Below are 13779 nucleotides of genomic sequence, written 5' to 3' on the forward strand. Positions count from 1 at the left end.
TTGATGAAAACCTGTTCCAGAGCGCTCAGGACCTCAGAATGGGTTGAAGGTTCACCTTCTAACAGGACAACGACCCTAAGCACACAGCCAAGACAACACAGGAGTGGCTTCAAGAGAAGTCTCTGAATGTCCTTGAGTGGCCCAGCCAGAGCCCTGACTTGAACCCGATTGAACATCTCTGGAGAGACCTGAAAATAGCTGTCCCCATCCAACCTGACAGAGGTTGAGAGGATCTGCAGAGAAGAATGGGAGAAACTCCCCAAATACAGGTGTGCCAAGCTTGTAGCGTCATACCCAAGAAGACTCAAGGCTGTAATTGCTGCTAAAGGTGCTTCAACAAAGTACTGAGTAAAGGGTCTGAATACTTACACTACCAGTCAAAAGTTTGGACACATCTACTCAATCAAGGGTTTTTCTTTATTTTTAAATTTCTTACATTGTAGAATAATAGTGAAGACATCAAAACTATGAAATAACACACATGGAATCATGTAGTAACCCAAAAAGTGTTAAACAAATCAAAATATATTTTACATTTGAGATTCTTCAAATAGCCACCATTTGCCTTGATGACAGCTTTGCACACTCTTGATTTTTTCTAAATGTGCTAAATTTTCTAAAAACCTGTTTTTGCTTTGTCATTTTGGGGTATTGCGTGCAGCTTGATGAGTGGGAAAAAAACAATTTCACCTATTTTAGAATAAGGCCGTAACGTTACAAAATCTGGAAAATGTAAAGGGGTCTGAATACTTTCCGAATGCACTGTAAGCAGAAAAGAACCCCATACCTACTGTAAAATATGGTGGTGGATGTTATGGGGCTATTTTGCTTCCACTGGTCCTGTGGCCCTTGTTAAGGTCAACGGCATCATGAACTTTACCACGTACCTGGACATTTTATACAAAAACCTGGTTGCCTCTGCCAGGAGGCTGAAATTAGTCTGTAAGTAGATATTCCAGCATGACAATAACCCTAAGCACACAACAAAATCGACAAAGAAGTGGTTAATGTACCACAAAATAACACATTTGCAATGGCCATCTCAGTCTCTGGACTTGAAACCCTTTGAAAACCTGTTGTTTGAATTGAAGAGGGCAGTCCATACATGCAGACAAAGGATATCAAGTATCTGGAAGAATTCTGTATGAAGGAATGGTCTATGATCCCTCCCAATATGCTCTCCAACTCATAAAACATTTTAGAAAAAGGCTCAGTGCCATTATCCTCACAAGGTGAGGAATTGAAAGGTTTTGAAAACAGGGGTGTCAATAATTCTGACCCCTTCCTTTTTGAGAATTGTTTATATACAAATTCTCTTTACTGAGGAATTGTATTAGTATACTTTTTGCTGTATACATTATAGCTCAGTATTTGAATGATTTATTTTACAGTCATTTTTGCTCATCTTCATCAATAATTTCAGACCCCACTGTATATTGTCAGATGTCAAGAGATCACTATGATTACATTTTAGTCATTTAGCAGACGCTCTTATCCAGAGCGACTTACAGTTAGTGAATGCATACATATCATACTGCCCCCCCCATGGGAATCGAACCCACAACCCTGGCGTTGCAAATGCCATGCTCTATCAACTGAGCTACATCCCTACCGGCCATTCCCTCCCCTAATTGTGCGCCACCCCATGGGTCTCCCGGTCGCGGCCGACTACGACAGAGCCTGGATTCGAACCAGGATCTCTAGTGGCACAGCAAACATTGCGATGCAGTGCCTTAGACCACTGCGCCACTCGGGAGACAATACTAATTACAATACCTTCTTATGATTACAATACCTTCTGGAGCTGAATAAGAGATAGCTATGATTACAATACCTTCTGGGGCTGAATAAGAGATAGCTATGATTACAATACCTTCTGGGGCTGAATAAGAGATAGCTATGATTATAATACCTTCTGGGGCTGAATAAGAGATAGCTATGATTACAATACCTTCTGGGGCTGAATAAGAGATAGCTATGATTACAATACCTTCTGGAGCTGAATAGAAGAGAGCTATGATTACAATACCTTCTGGGGCTGAATAAGAGATAGCTATGATTACAATACCTTCTGGAGCTGAATAGAAGAGAGCTATGATTACAATACCTTCTGGAGCTGAATAAGAGATAGCTATGATTACAATACCTTATGGAGCTGAATTGAAGAGAGATATGATTACAATACCTTCTGGAGCTGAATAAGAGACAGCTATGATTACAATACCTTCTGGAGCTGAATAGAAGAGAGCTATGATTACAATACCTTCTGGGGCTGAATAAGAGATAGCTATGATTACAATACCTTCTGGAGCTGAATAGAAGAGAGCTATGATTACAATACCTTCTGGGGCTGAATAAGAGATAGCTATGATTACAATACCTTCTGGAGCTGAATAAGAAAATCAAGACCATTTGATCTTCAGAGGGAACTGCAACTATAGGCAGATTATCTGTGGATTACTTCCAAGCAACACTTTTGCATTATAATTAAGGATCAAGCTATTTCCCCAGAATATGCTTCACAATTTATTTTTAGTGACAAAAGCACCAACCTTTCAGTGAAGGTTAGTGCTTCAAATAGCTTTTTCATACAAATTATGATATATCAAATCAAATCAAATCAAATCGTATTGGCCACATGCAGGTGCAGACATTACAGTGAAATTCTTACTTACAGCCCTTAACCAACAGTGCATTTATTTTTAATAAAAAAGTAAAATAAAACAACAACTAAAAAGTGTTGAGAAAAAAAGAGCAGAAGTAAAATAAAATAACAGTAGGGAGGCTACATATACAGGGGGGTACCGGTGCAGAGTCAATGTGCGGGGGCACCGGCTAGTTGAGGTAGTTGAAGTAATATGTACATGTGGGTAGAGTTAAAGTGACTATGCATAAATCATTAACAGAGTAGCAGCAGCAGGAAAAAAGCAGGAAAATATATTACAGTTTTAAAACGTAAATTTCAACGCCATGCTGTACTGATGTCCGTGACAGTGGTTATAAATGGATTGGGGTTGGCTAAGTGTGTCTCATTTTACAACTAATTGGCGGAAGCTTTAGACCATTCGTCTACTCTTTGTACAGCAAAACTCCAGCCATAATTGCAGTGAAGTGATTACGGTAAAATCCCCCCGTGGACTTGTAACCCTATAGTTCCTGTAGGAAGAGGTTTCAGGAACATGTTTTTTTTTATAGTAATAGATAAAACAGGGAACTTTCTAAACTTCTAAACTATAAAAAAACTAACAGTTTTTCTATTTTCGACTCAATGTTCTCATATCAAAGTATTTGTATTTCTGTTCAACACATTAAATTCAACATTGCTGGTTCTCTTAGTTATTTCCCTTTTCACACTGCAATAGCATTGACATCTACCTGGATATATTTATTTAATTCTATTCAATAAAAGTAGACCAGTGGAGGGAAGTGTTGAGAGGAGTGGTGGTGTATTTATGAGAGTGAAACTAGCTCTCATGATGCGTGTTCATCTCAGCCTGAGCAGACAGTCTCACACTGTTTCACCTTCTCACATCCACTCCATTAACTTCTTTGTTTCTTATCCCTGTGGGATGCTTGGGTGTCAGGGAGAAAAAAAACATTGGAAAGAAAAGGCAGCAGCTTTTCAAGCTCTTTACACAGTCTACTCAGACAGCACAGGGGAAGAATCAGCACACACTTCACAAGCTGCCTGCTGGAACCGTTTTCACTTCTGTCTGCATGTTTCACAAAACCTATATGACGTACACATTGTTGAAGCTATGAATTTAGTTCTGTAAGATTTGAGCCTTGGGTAATTATCATTCCTAAGAATGTGTTTTGGATTGATTTAATAAATAACTAACTCAACTTCATAATGTCGACGTCAAACAAGAAGAACAGGCCATGAGATATAGTTTCCCCCCAGTTGCCCTGGAGACCTAGCAACTGGGTTTGATTTAAAGACGGCTCTAAGCGCAATCATCTTTGAACATTTCAAATAAACGAATCGTGTAAAAGACACAAGGGCAGTCTTTGTAATAACACACAAGCTGTCATGCTTATAGACGTGTCTGAGTAAGCCGACAGAACTCTAGTCTCTACTGCTTATCATGCTTTTTATGACAGTGATTGGACAGGCAGTATAACTCTCCATGCAACTAATCCAAGCATATCAGTCTAAAGACTGGAGAGACGTGAGATTGCTTTATGCCATTAGGACAGAATCAGCTCTACATTGCTGCAGTGTGTCAGGTGTCACTACTAGAAACACTGTGAGGCATCGGAGGATACACATCTAAATGATTATTGTTCATAGTTTAGTGAGGGAGAGTTATTGCCACATGGTTATCTTGACTGATGCCGTACATTGGCTCATGAATGTCTCAGTAACCATTCAGTGAGCAGTTTCCAACTTCATATTCCATAAGAGGTGGTTCTAAGATGCCATTTGTTCAGATTTGCAGTGTGGCTGTCATGAAGCTGACAGTTAGTGGCTACCTGACGTGCACTCTCCCTGTGGGTTGCATGACTCTACTCTTACTCTGCCCTCAAAGGTCAAGGGTTCACTTGTCTGTCACACAAACATATTCAGACCACACAGGCACAACACAGGTAGCTCAGCCAGCACAGAGAGGAACAGAGAGAGGAACAGAGAGAGGAACAATGAGATGAACAGAGAGAGGAACACAGAGAGGAACACAGAGAGGACCAGAGAGAGGAACACAGAGAGGAACAGAGAGGAACAGAGAGAGGAACAGAGAGAGGAACACAGAGTGGAACAGAGAGAGGAACAGAGAGAGGAACATAGAGAGAGGAACAGAGAGAGGAACAGAGAGAGGAACAGATAGAGGAAAAGAGAGAGGAACAAAGAGAGGCAAAAGAAAATGGTTGCTTTTTAAAGGTCTAATGTGTTATATTTCCACATGCAGAAAAATGATAATATCCATGCTATCTGTGGTAGAATAAGAAATATAAAACAGCGGGAACAATCAATAACTAGTGATTTTTAGTGCAATGTTTAACTGCAAAATGTATTAATTAAGCAATCCCATTCAGAAAAATAATAGCTGAAATTTTATTTTAGGGTGGAAGAAAATTGAATACCCCAGGGTGTGGCACCACTTTAGATCCAGCACTCTACATTTAAGTCATTTAGCAGACGTTCTTACCCAGATCAACTTACGGTAGTGAGTGCATACATTTTCATATTTGTACTGGTCGTGGGAATCGAATCCACAACCCTGGCATTGAAAGTGCCATGCTCTACCAACTGAACTACACGGGACACCGTACAGTCTTTGAAAAAAGGGTTCCATTCGAATTCTTCGGCTGTCCCCATCTGTGGAAATGGTTCTACATGGAACCCAAAAGAGTTCTACCTGGAACCAAAATGGTTCTTCAAATGGTTCTCATATGGGGACAGCAGAATAACCCTTTTAGGGTCTAGATAACACCTTTCTTTCTAGGATAAAAGCGTCTGCTAAATGGCATATTATATTATATTATAATAGTGTAACCATAATGACACTTCTAATGTCTTCTGCCTGGAAACCACATCACTGTTGATGTTCACAATTAGTTAGGGGTGGCAGGTAGCCTAGCGGTTATGAGTGTTGTACCAGTAACCGAAAGGTCGCTGGTTTGAATACCTTAGCCGACTAAATGAAAAATCTGTAGATGTGCCATTGAGCAAGGCATTTAACCCTAATTGCTCCTCTTAGTCGCTTGCTAAATGACTACAATGTAGTTGTTATATTACTAAGAACTCAAAAGTTGTACTGTAACTTTATATGTTTATTCCAAATTGGACCAGTTAATTTCTTAGAAATGGGCTAAAGAACAGGGATCTGGCTATCATCAATATATTTATCTTATACCCATCTGTGGTCTCATACATGTAGGATCTTAATTTGAGCCAGTTTGCTACAACAGAAAAATAATCCTGCAGCAACAGGAAATGTGAATTATTATGTGGATTATAATTAATGGACATTTTTTGGGGGGGGTCGATACATATTTCGTTAGGGCAAATCAAGTCTGAATTTTCTAAGTGGAAATTACAAACTTTAGAAGCCTTTTTAAAACTCAAATACACTACAAGTTTGCATTTCCTGCTTTGTAGGAACATTGTCAACAACAAAAGAGTGTTCAAATTAAGATCCTCCAATTGTATGCTTGTTTCCCTCCCTTTGTACAATCAGCCATTTCTAAGCACATAATATTTCTGTTCTGCTTCCAAGACAACCCCCCCCTCCCCCAACCCATTCCAACACACACACACACACACACATGAAGGAAGCTTGAGTATCACATACTGTATACCTTCAGTGAAATGTTGAAAAGAGATATGAAAGCTGAGAACCACAAGAGACAAGGACAAAGGGAGTCACAGCGTCTGGCTTCTAAGTAGTGGTTACTAAGAACTGGCCACAAAAGCGAAGGGGAGGTTTACAAATAGAGCTACTTCCAAAGTGATAATAACGATTACTTGTTGAATAACAATTTTTTATTTTTTTACAGATGCTCTACAATGATTGATAAGTCTGCTAGTCTAATGTTCCTTCTGGTATGGCACAGCCATATCTCAGAGGATTGTGTTGTTTACACAGACACTCTGTTCCTATGGTGATGTTGTTGTGGGTTTCACTTGTTCAAAGAGATCTATTGCCATCAGGGTTTGCATGTCTGATCACATGATGACATCAAAGGGAGATGACTGGTTGCATTACATTTACATTTGCTTGTTTATTTGTGTATAAACCAGCAGGCTCTCTGAGGTTTGAATAACACCAGGCCCATATGAGACCATTTTTGTGTTGCCTATGGGATTGGTTTCTTTGATGTCTTCCAAGCCATGTCAAGATCTGTAGAAGTGAATGCAGGATGGCCATGAATTCAAAGGAGTAATCTGGTTGGGTTTATAAAAAATATAAACGCAACATGCAACAATTTCAAAGATTTTACTGAGTTACAGTTCATATAAGGAAATCAGTCAATTGAAATAAATTCATTAGGCCCTAATCTATGGATTTCACATGACTGGGCAGGGGTGCAGCCATGGGTGGGCCTTGGAGGGCATAGACCCACCCACTTGGTAACCAGTTCCACCCACTTGGGAGCCAGGCCCATCAAAATGAGTTTTTCCCCACAAAATGGCATTATTACAGACATAAATACTCCTCAGCACCCCCTCAGACAATCCCGCAGGTGAAGAAGCCAGATGTGGAGGTCCTGGGCTGGTGTGGTTACACGTGGTCTGTGGTTGTGAGGCCGGTTGGACGTACTGCCACATTTTCTAAAATTACGTTGGAGGTGGCTTATGGTAGAGAAATTAACATTCAATTCTCTGGCAACAGCTCTGGTGGACAATCCTGCAGTCAGCATGCCAATTGCACGGTCCCTCAAAACTTATAAACAAATTTGTGCACAACATTTGAGAGAAATATGCTTTTTGTGCGAAGGAACATTTTATTTCAGCTAATGAAACATGGGACCAACACTTTATATTTTTATATTTTTGTTCAGTGTAGTAGCCTAGTAATAGTGTAATCTCTTGCAGATGTAGGATCTTGATCACTCTTTTGTTATTGATGCTTTTTTCTGCAAAGCAGGACACGCAAACTTGTAATGTATTTGAGTTTTACAAAGGCTTCTAAAGTGTTTGAAATTTCAGACTTGATTTGCCCTAACGAAACATTTATCAACCCATACAAAAATGTCCATTAATTATAATCCACATAATAATTCACATTTCCTGTTTTTGCAGGATTATTTTCCTGCTGTAGCAAACTGGTTCAAATTAAGATCCTACATCTGTAGTATTGTTTCTCTATACACTCATATCTCTCACAACATGTTGTGACCTCCATTTATTTGCTTGTTATTAATATATGTGCATGTTTGAATGTTTTAGCTTTATAAATGAAAACAAACAATATTCTCAACGATTTTGATTTGGGACATTTTGATTTGGGGAAAAGGTAGCACACATTGAGGCAAGAGATACACTGGCAGAAATGGTACAAATATCAGTGAGGACATAGTATGCTGAAGAGAAGAAGGAAAAGGCACAGGAAGAGGAAGAGCATCCAGCGTAATATTCTCCATACTTTCCACACCGGATCATCTTGATCCAAGGACACTGTCACACTGTAGAGATAGAATCAGCTGAGGGTGAACCACATTGGCACATTGAAATGTAACAAATGAAGACTAATCTAGCCACTCATAGGTAAGCAGGTCTGTGCAACTTTGACTATACGGTTCTGTGCTGCCCAATTCCGGTCCTGGAGGGACAAATACTTCTGGTTTTTGTTTCTACCTGGTAGTTAATTGCACTCACCTGGTGTCCCAGGTCTGAATTAGTCCCTGATTAGAAGGAGATGAAGAAAACCAGAAGTGTTCCTGCCCTCAAGGACTGGAGTTGGGTAGCCCTGATATAGTTAGTTTGTGCATTCTGCTGTTTTAGATTATTGAGTGGACATCCCCTGTATTCCTATGCACATTATGCAAAAAGCAGCATTCCACAATGTGTCGACAATTTACAGTAAATTGGTAGCCTTATTTACTAAGCTATGTTTACCTTGTTGAATCGCTTGTAGCAGATATGAGACTTGTTGTTTGAGTCATACAAGGTGTGGACCGTGATGTTCTCTCAAGATGAGTTGACGTTGCTAGGGAAGTTGAGGTCTCGTCATACTCTTTTGTGGTTTCTGTTGTGAGCCGAGATACAAGCACTACACGAAGCAACAACTCAAACAACTCACAAATACTATTTTTTTATTTTTTTATTTTTTATTTAACCTTTATTTAACCAGGTAAACCAGTTGAGAACAAGTTCTCATTTACAACTGCGACCTGGCCAAGACAAAGCAAAGCAGTGCGATAAAAACAACAACACAGAGTTACATATGGGGTCAAACAAAACAAAGTCAAAAATACAACAGAAATACATATATATACAGTGTGTGCAAATGTAGCAAGTTATGGAGGTAAGGCAATAAATAGGCTATAGTGCAAAATAATTACAATTAGTATTAACACTGGAATGATAGATGTGCAAGAGATGATGTGCAAATAGAGATACTGGGGGTACAAATGAGCAAAATAAATAACAATATAGGGATGAGGTAGTTGGGCGGGCTAATTTCAGATGGGCTGTGTACAGGTGCAGTGATCGGTAAGGTGCTCTGACAACTGATGCTTAAAGTTAGTGAGGGGAGATAAGTGTCTCCAGCTTCAGAGATTTTTTGCATTTCGTTCCAGTCATTGGCAGCAGAGAACTGGAAGGAATTGCGGCCAAAGGAGGTGTTGGCTTTGGGGATGACCAGTGAGATATACCTGCTGGAGCGCAGACTACGGGTGGGTGTTGCTATGGTGACCAATGAGCTAAGATAAGGCGGGGATTTGCCTAGCAGTGATTTATAGATGGCCTGGAGCCAGTGGGTTTGGCGACGAATATGTAGTGAGGACCAGCCAACAAGAGCGTACAGGTCACAGTGGTGGGTATTATATGGGGCTTTGGAGACAAAACGGATGGCACTGTGATAGACTACATCCAATTTGCTGAGTAGAGTGTTGGAGGCTATTTTGTAAATGACATCGCCGAAGTCAAGGATCGGTAGGATAGTCAGTTTTACGAGGGCATGTTTGGCAGCATGAGTGAAGGAGGCTTTGTTGCGAAATAGGAAACCGATTCTAGATTTAACTTTGGATTGGAGATTCTTAATGTGAGTCTGGAAGGAGAGTTTACAGTCTAACCAGACACCTAGATATTTGTAGTTGTCCACATACTCTAGGTCAGACCCGTCGAGAGTAGTGATTCTAGTCGGGTGGGCGGGTACAAGCAGCGTTCGGTTGAAGAGCATGCATTTAGTTTTACTAGTGTTTAAGAGCAGTTGGAGGCTACTGAAGGAGTGTTGTATGGCATTGAAGCTCGTTTGGAGGTTTGTTAACACAGTGTCCAATGAAGGGCCAGATGTATACAAAATGGTGTCGTCTGCTTAGAGGTGGATCTGAGAGTCACCAGCAGCAAGAGCGACGTCATTGACATACACAGAGAAAAGAGTCGGCCCAAGAATTGAACCCTATGGCACCCCCATAGAGACTGCCATAGGTCCAGACAACAGGCCCTCCGATTTGACACATTGAACTCTATCTGAGAAGTAGTTGGTGAACCAGGCGAGGCAGTCATTTGAGAAACCAAGGCTATTTAGTCTGCCAATAAGAATGCGGTGGTTGACAGAGTCGAAAGCCTTGGCCAGGTCAATGAAAACGGCTGCACAGTACTGTCTATTATCGATCGCGGTTATAATATCGTTTAGGACCTTGAGCGTGGCTGAAGTGCACCCATGACCAGCTCGGAAACCGGATTGCATAGCGGAGAAGGTACAGTGGGATTCGAAATGGTCGGTGATCTGTTTGTTGACTTGGCTTTCAAAAACTTTTGAAAGGCAGGGCAGGATGGATATGGGTCTGTAACAGTTTGGATCTAGAGTGTCACCCCCTTTGAAGAGGGGGATGACCGCGGCAGCTTTCCAATCTCTGGGGATCTCAGGCGTTACGAAAGAGAGGTTGAACAGGCTAGTAATAGGGGTTGCGACAATTTCGGGCTAGTTTTAGAAAGAAAGGGTCCAGATTGTCTAGCCCAGATGATTTGTAGGGGTCCAGATTTTGCAGCTCTTTCAGAACATCAGCTGTCTGGATTTGTGTGAAGGAGAAGCGGGGGGCATGGGCAAGTTGCAGCGGAGGGTGCAGAGCTGGTGGCCGGGGTAGTGGTAGCCAGGTGGAAAGCATGGCCAGCCGTAGCAAAATGCTTGTTGAAATTCTCGATTATTGTAGATTTATCGGTGGTGATAGTGTTTCCTAGCCTCAGTGCAGTGGGCAGCTGGGAGGAAGTGCTCTTATTTTCCATGGACTTTACAGTGTCCCAAAACTTTTTGGAGTTAGTGCTACAGGATGCACATTTCTGTTTGAAAAAGTTAGCCTTTGCTTTCCTAACTGCTTGTGTATATTGGTTCCTAACTTCCCTGAAAAGTTGCTTATCGCGGGGGCTATTTGATGCTAATGCAGTTTGCCACAGGATGTTTTTGTGCTGGTCAAGGGCAGTCAAGTCTGAGGAGAACCAGGGGCTATATCTGTTCTTAGTTCTGTATTTTTTGAATGGGGCATGTTTATTTAAGATTGAGAGGAAATTACTTTTAAAGAACAACCAGGCATCCTCTACTGACGGAATGAGATCTATATCCATCCAGGATACCTGGGCCAGGTCAATTAGGAAGGCCTGCTCGCTGAAGTGTTTTTGGGAGCGTTTGACAGTGATGAGGGTGGTCGTTTGACCGCGGACCCGTTACGGACGCAGGCAATAAGGCAGTGATCGCTGAGATCCTGGTTGAAGACAGCGGAGGTGTATTTAGAGGGTAAGTTAGTCAGGATGATATCTATGAGGGTACCCATGTTTACGGATTTAGGGTTGTACCTGGTAGGTTCGTTGATAATTTGTGTGAGATTGAGAGCATCTAGTTTAGATTGTAGGATGGCCGGGGTGTTAAGCATATCCCAATTTAGGTCACCAAGCAGTACGAACTCTGAGGATAGATGGGGGCAATCAATTCACATATGGTGTCCAGGGCACAGCTGGGGGCTGAGGGGGGTCTGTAACAAGAGGCAACAGTGAGAGATTTATTTCTGGAAAGGTGGATTTTTAGAAGTAGAAGCTCAATCTGTTTGGGCACAGACCTGGATAGTATGATAGAGCTCTGCAGGCTATCTCTACAGTAGATTGCAACTCCACCCCCTTTGGCAGTTCTATCTAGACGGAAAATGTTATAGTTGGGGATGGAAATTTCTGAATTTTTGGTGGCCTTCCTAAGCCAGGATTCAGACACTGCTAGAACATCAGGGTTGGCAGAGTGTGCTAACGCAGTGAATAACTCAAACTTAGGAAGGAGGCTTCTGATATTTACGTGCAGAAAACCAAGACTTTTACGGTTACAGAAGTCAACAAATGATAGCTCCTGGGGAGTAGGAGTGATACTGGGGGCTGCAGGGCCTGGGTTAGCGTCTACATCACCAGAGGAACAGAGGAGGACTAGAATAAGGATATGACTAAAGGCTTTAAGAACTGGCTTTAAGAACTATTGCATAAAAAGTAATTATATGAATCACACGTTTCTATAGAAACATTTATAAGCACTAATTTAACTAATAGCAATTGATCACTGGCATATGCAATGTTATATTACATTTCTCATCGAAAAAAAAAAAATGTAAGCAACAACTTCAGCTACATAAAGTACTTACACTCAGATACAGTCAGCCGAAGACGAAACGCCAAAGTTCTGCTGGCTCTTTCAATTGCACACCAGTACCAGTCACTGTCCTCAGCTGTTGCTCCCTTCATGCTGACTGTGAATAACCCAAGGCTTTTATCATCCAATATCTGAACATCACTGGTCAGATGTTTAGGTTTATCAGATCGAATGATAACAGTGCAGTAGTACCAGTGGTAACCCCTGCACCAGTATTTGACCTTGTCCCTGTTGAACTGGTGATACTGGCAGGAGATGTGAACTGTTTCACCAACCGAACTCTTCACCTCCGAGGGTCCAGAGAGTGATGAGGTGGCTAACGGAAATCACAAACAAACACATGCATTAAACAATGTGTCTTCATTTGACAGTGATTGAACGTTTTATAGTCAATGATGTAAAACAACGTACCTTTTAAAAAACATAAGATTATGAGATTGATCCAAATCTTAGTAGTTATCTTTCTGCATCAACTCTATCTTTGTCTAAAATCTATTACTTTAAAGGTCATGGAAATGGAAACTCTTTGTTTGTGGTGAAAGAGTCTTCTGCATTATTTTCCTTTTTCAGACTGGGCTGTGAGGTCCACCCCTTCCTGTACCTGCTCTCTCTGGCTATTGGGTGATTCCACGCCAGGATAGCGCTAAAATATTTTTGGTACCCCAGGTTGTTCTGGCAATTCTCACATAAGAACTTGATTGGGGGGAAGGATGTTTGACATGCTTTTTACAATTGTATCACAAACAATCTTTGAGAAAATCATGATGAAAGTGGGCATTTTAGACCCCTTTTAGACCTATAGAGTGGGGAAAAAAAGTATTTAGTCAGCCACCAATTGTGCAAGTTCTCCCACTTAAAAAGATGAGAGAGGCCTGTAATTTTCATCATAGGTACACGTCAACTATGACAGACAAAATGAGAAAAGAAAATCCAGAAAATCACATTGTAGGATTTTTAATGAATTTATTTGCAAATTATGGTGGAAACAAAAGTTTCTCAATACTTTGTTATATACCCTTTGTTGGCAATGACAAAGGTCAAAGGTTTTCTGTAAGTCTTCACAAGGTTTTCACACACTGTTGCTGGTATTTTGGCCCATTCCTCCATGCAGATCTCCTCTAGAGCAGTGATGTTTTGGGGCTGTCGCTGGGCAACACGGACTTTCAACTCCCTCCAAAGATTTTCTATGGGGTTGAGATCTGGAGACTGGCTAGGCCACTCCAGGACCTTGAAATGCTTCTTACGAAGCCACTCCTTCGTTGCCCGGGCGGTGTGTTTGGGATCATTGTCATGCTGAAAGACCCAGCCACGTTTCATCTTCAATGCCCTTGCTGATGGAAGGAGGTTTTCACTCAAAATCTTACGATACATGGCCCCATTCATTATTTCCTTTACACGGATCAGTCGTCCTGGTCCCTTTGCAGAAAAACAGCCCCAAAGCATGATGTTTCCACCCCCATTCTTCACAGTAGGTATGGTGTTCTTTGGATGC

General features: G+C 41.2%; 1 protein-coding gene across 1 annotated transcript; it reads right to left on the reverse strand.

The window, feature by feature from the left end:
- Window positions 1–8006: 8006 nt before the first annotated feature.
- Window positions 8007–13008, reverse strand: LOC121554914 (CMRF35-like molecule 3). The gene is made up of 5 exons (XM_041868624.2): window positions 12974–13008; window positions 12699–12751; window positions 12280–12603; window positions 8561–8714; window positions 8007–8127 (listed from the first exon to the last, which is right to left on the reverse strand). Exons 1-5 carry the CDS (start codon window positions 13006–13008, stop codon window positions 8007–8009), a joined length of 687 nt encoding a protein of 228 aa, XP_041724558.2.
- Window positions 13009–13779: the final 771 nt, after the last annotated feature.

Source organism: Coregonus clupeaformis, chromosome 40 (genome assembly GCF_020615455.1).
Source record: "Coregonus clupeaformis isolate EN_2021a chromosome 40, ASM2061545v1, whole genome shotgun sequence".
Classification (NCBI taxonomy): Eukaryota; Metazoa; Chordata; class Actinopteri; order Salmoniformes; family Salmonidae; genus Coregonus; species Coregonus clupeaformis.

What these genes read in the sequence shown, in the direction of transcription:
- LOC121554914 (XM_041868624.2), bottom strand. Translation starts at nt 13,008, where the DNA reads ATGTCAAACATCCTTCCCCCCAATCAAGTTCTTAT. An exon ending in CCCCCCAATCAAGTTCTTAT is followed by an intron (nt 12,752 to 12,973) that starts GTGAGAATTGCC and finishes GAGTTGATGCAG; the next exon opens with AAAGATAACTACTAAGATTT. An exon ending in GCTACAAGCGATTCAACAAG is followed by an intron (nt 8,128 to 8,560) that starts GTAAACATAGCT and finishes CTATCTCTACAG; the next exon opens with TGTGACAGTGTCCTTGGATC.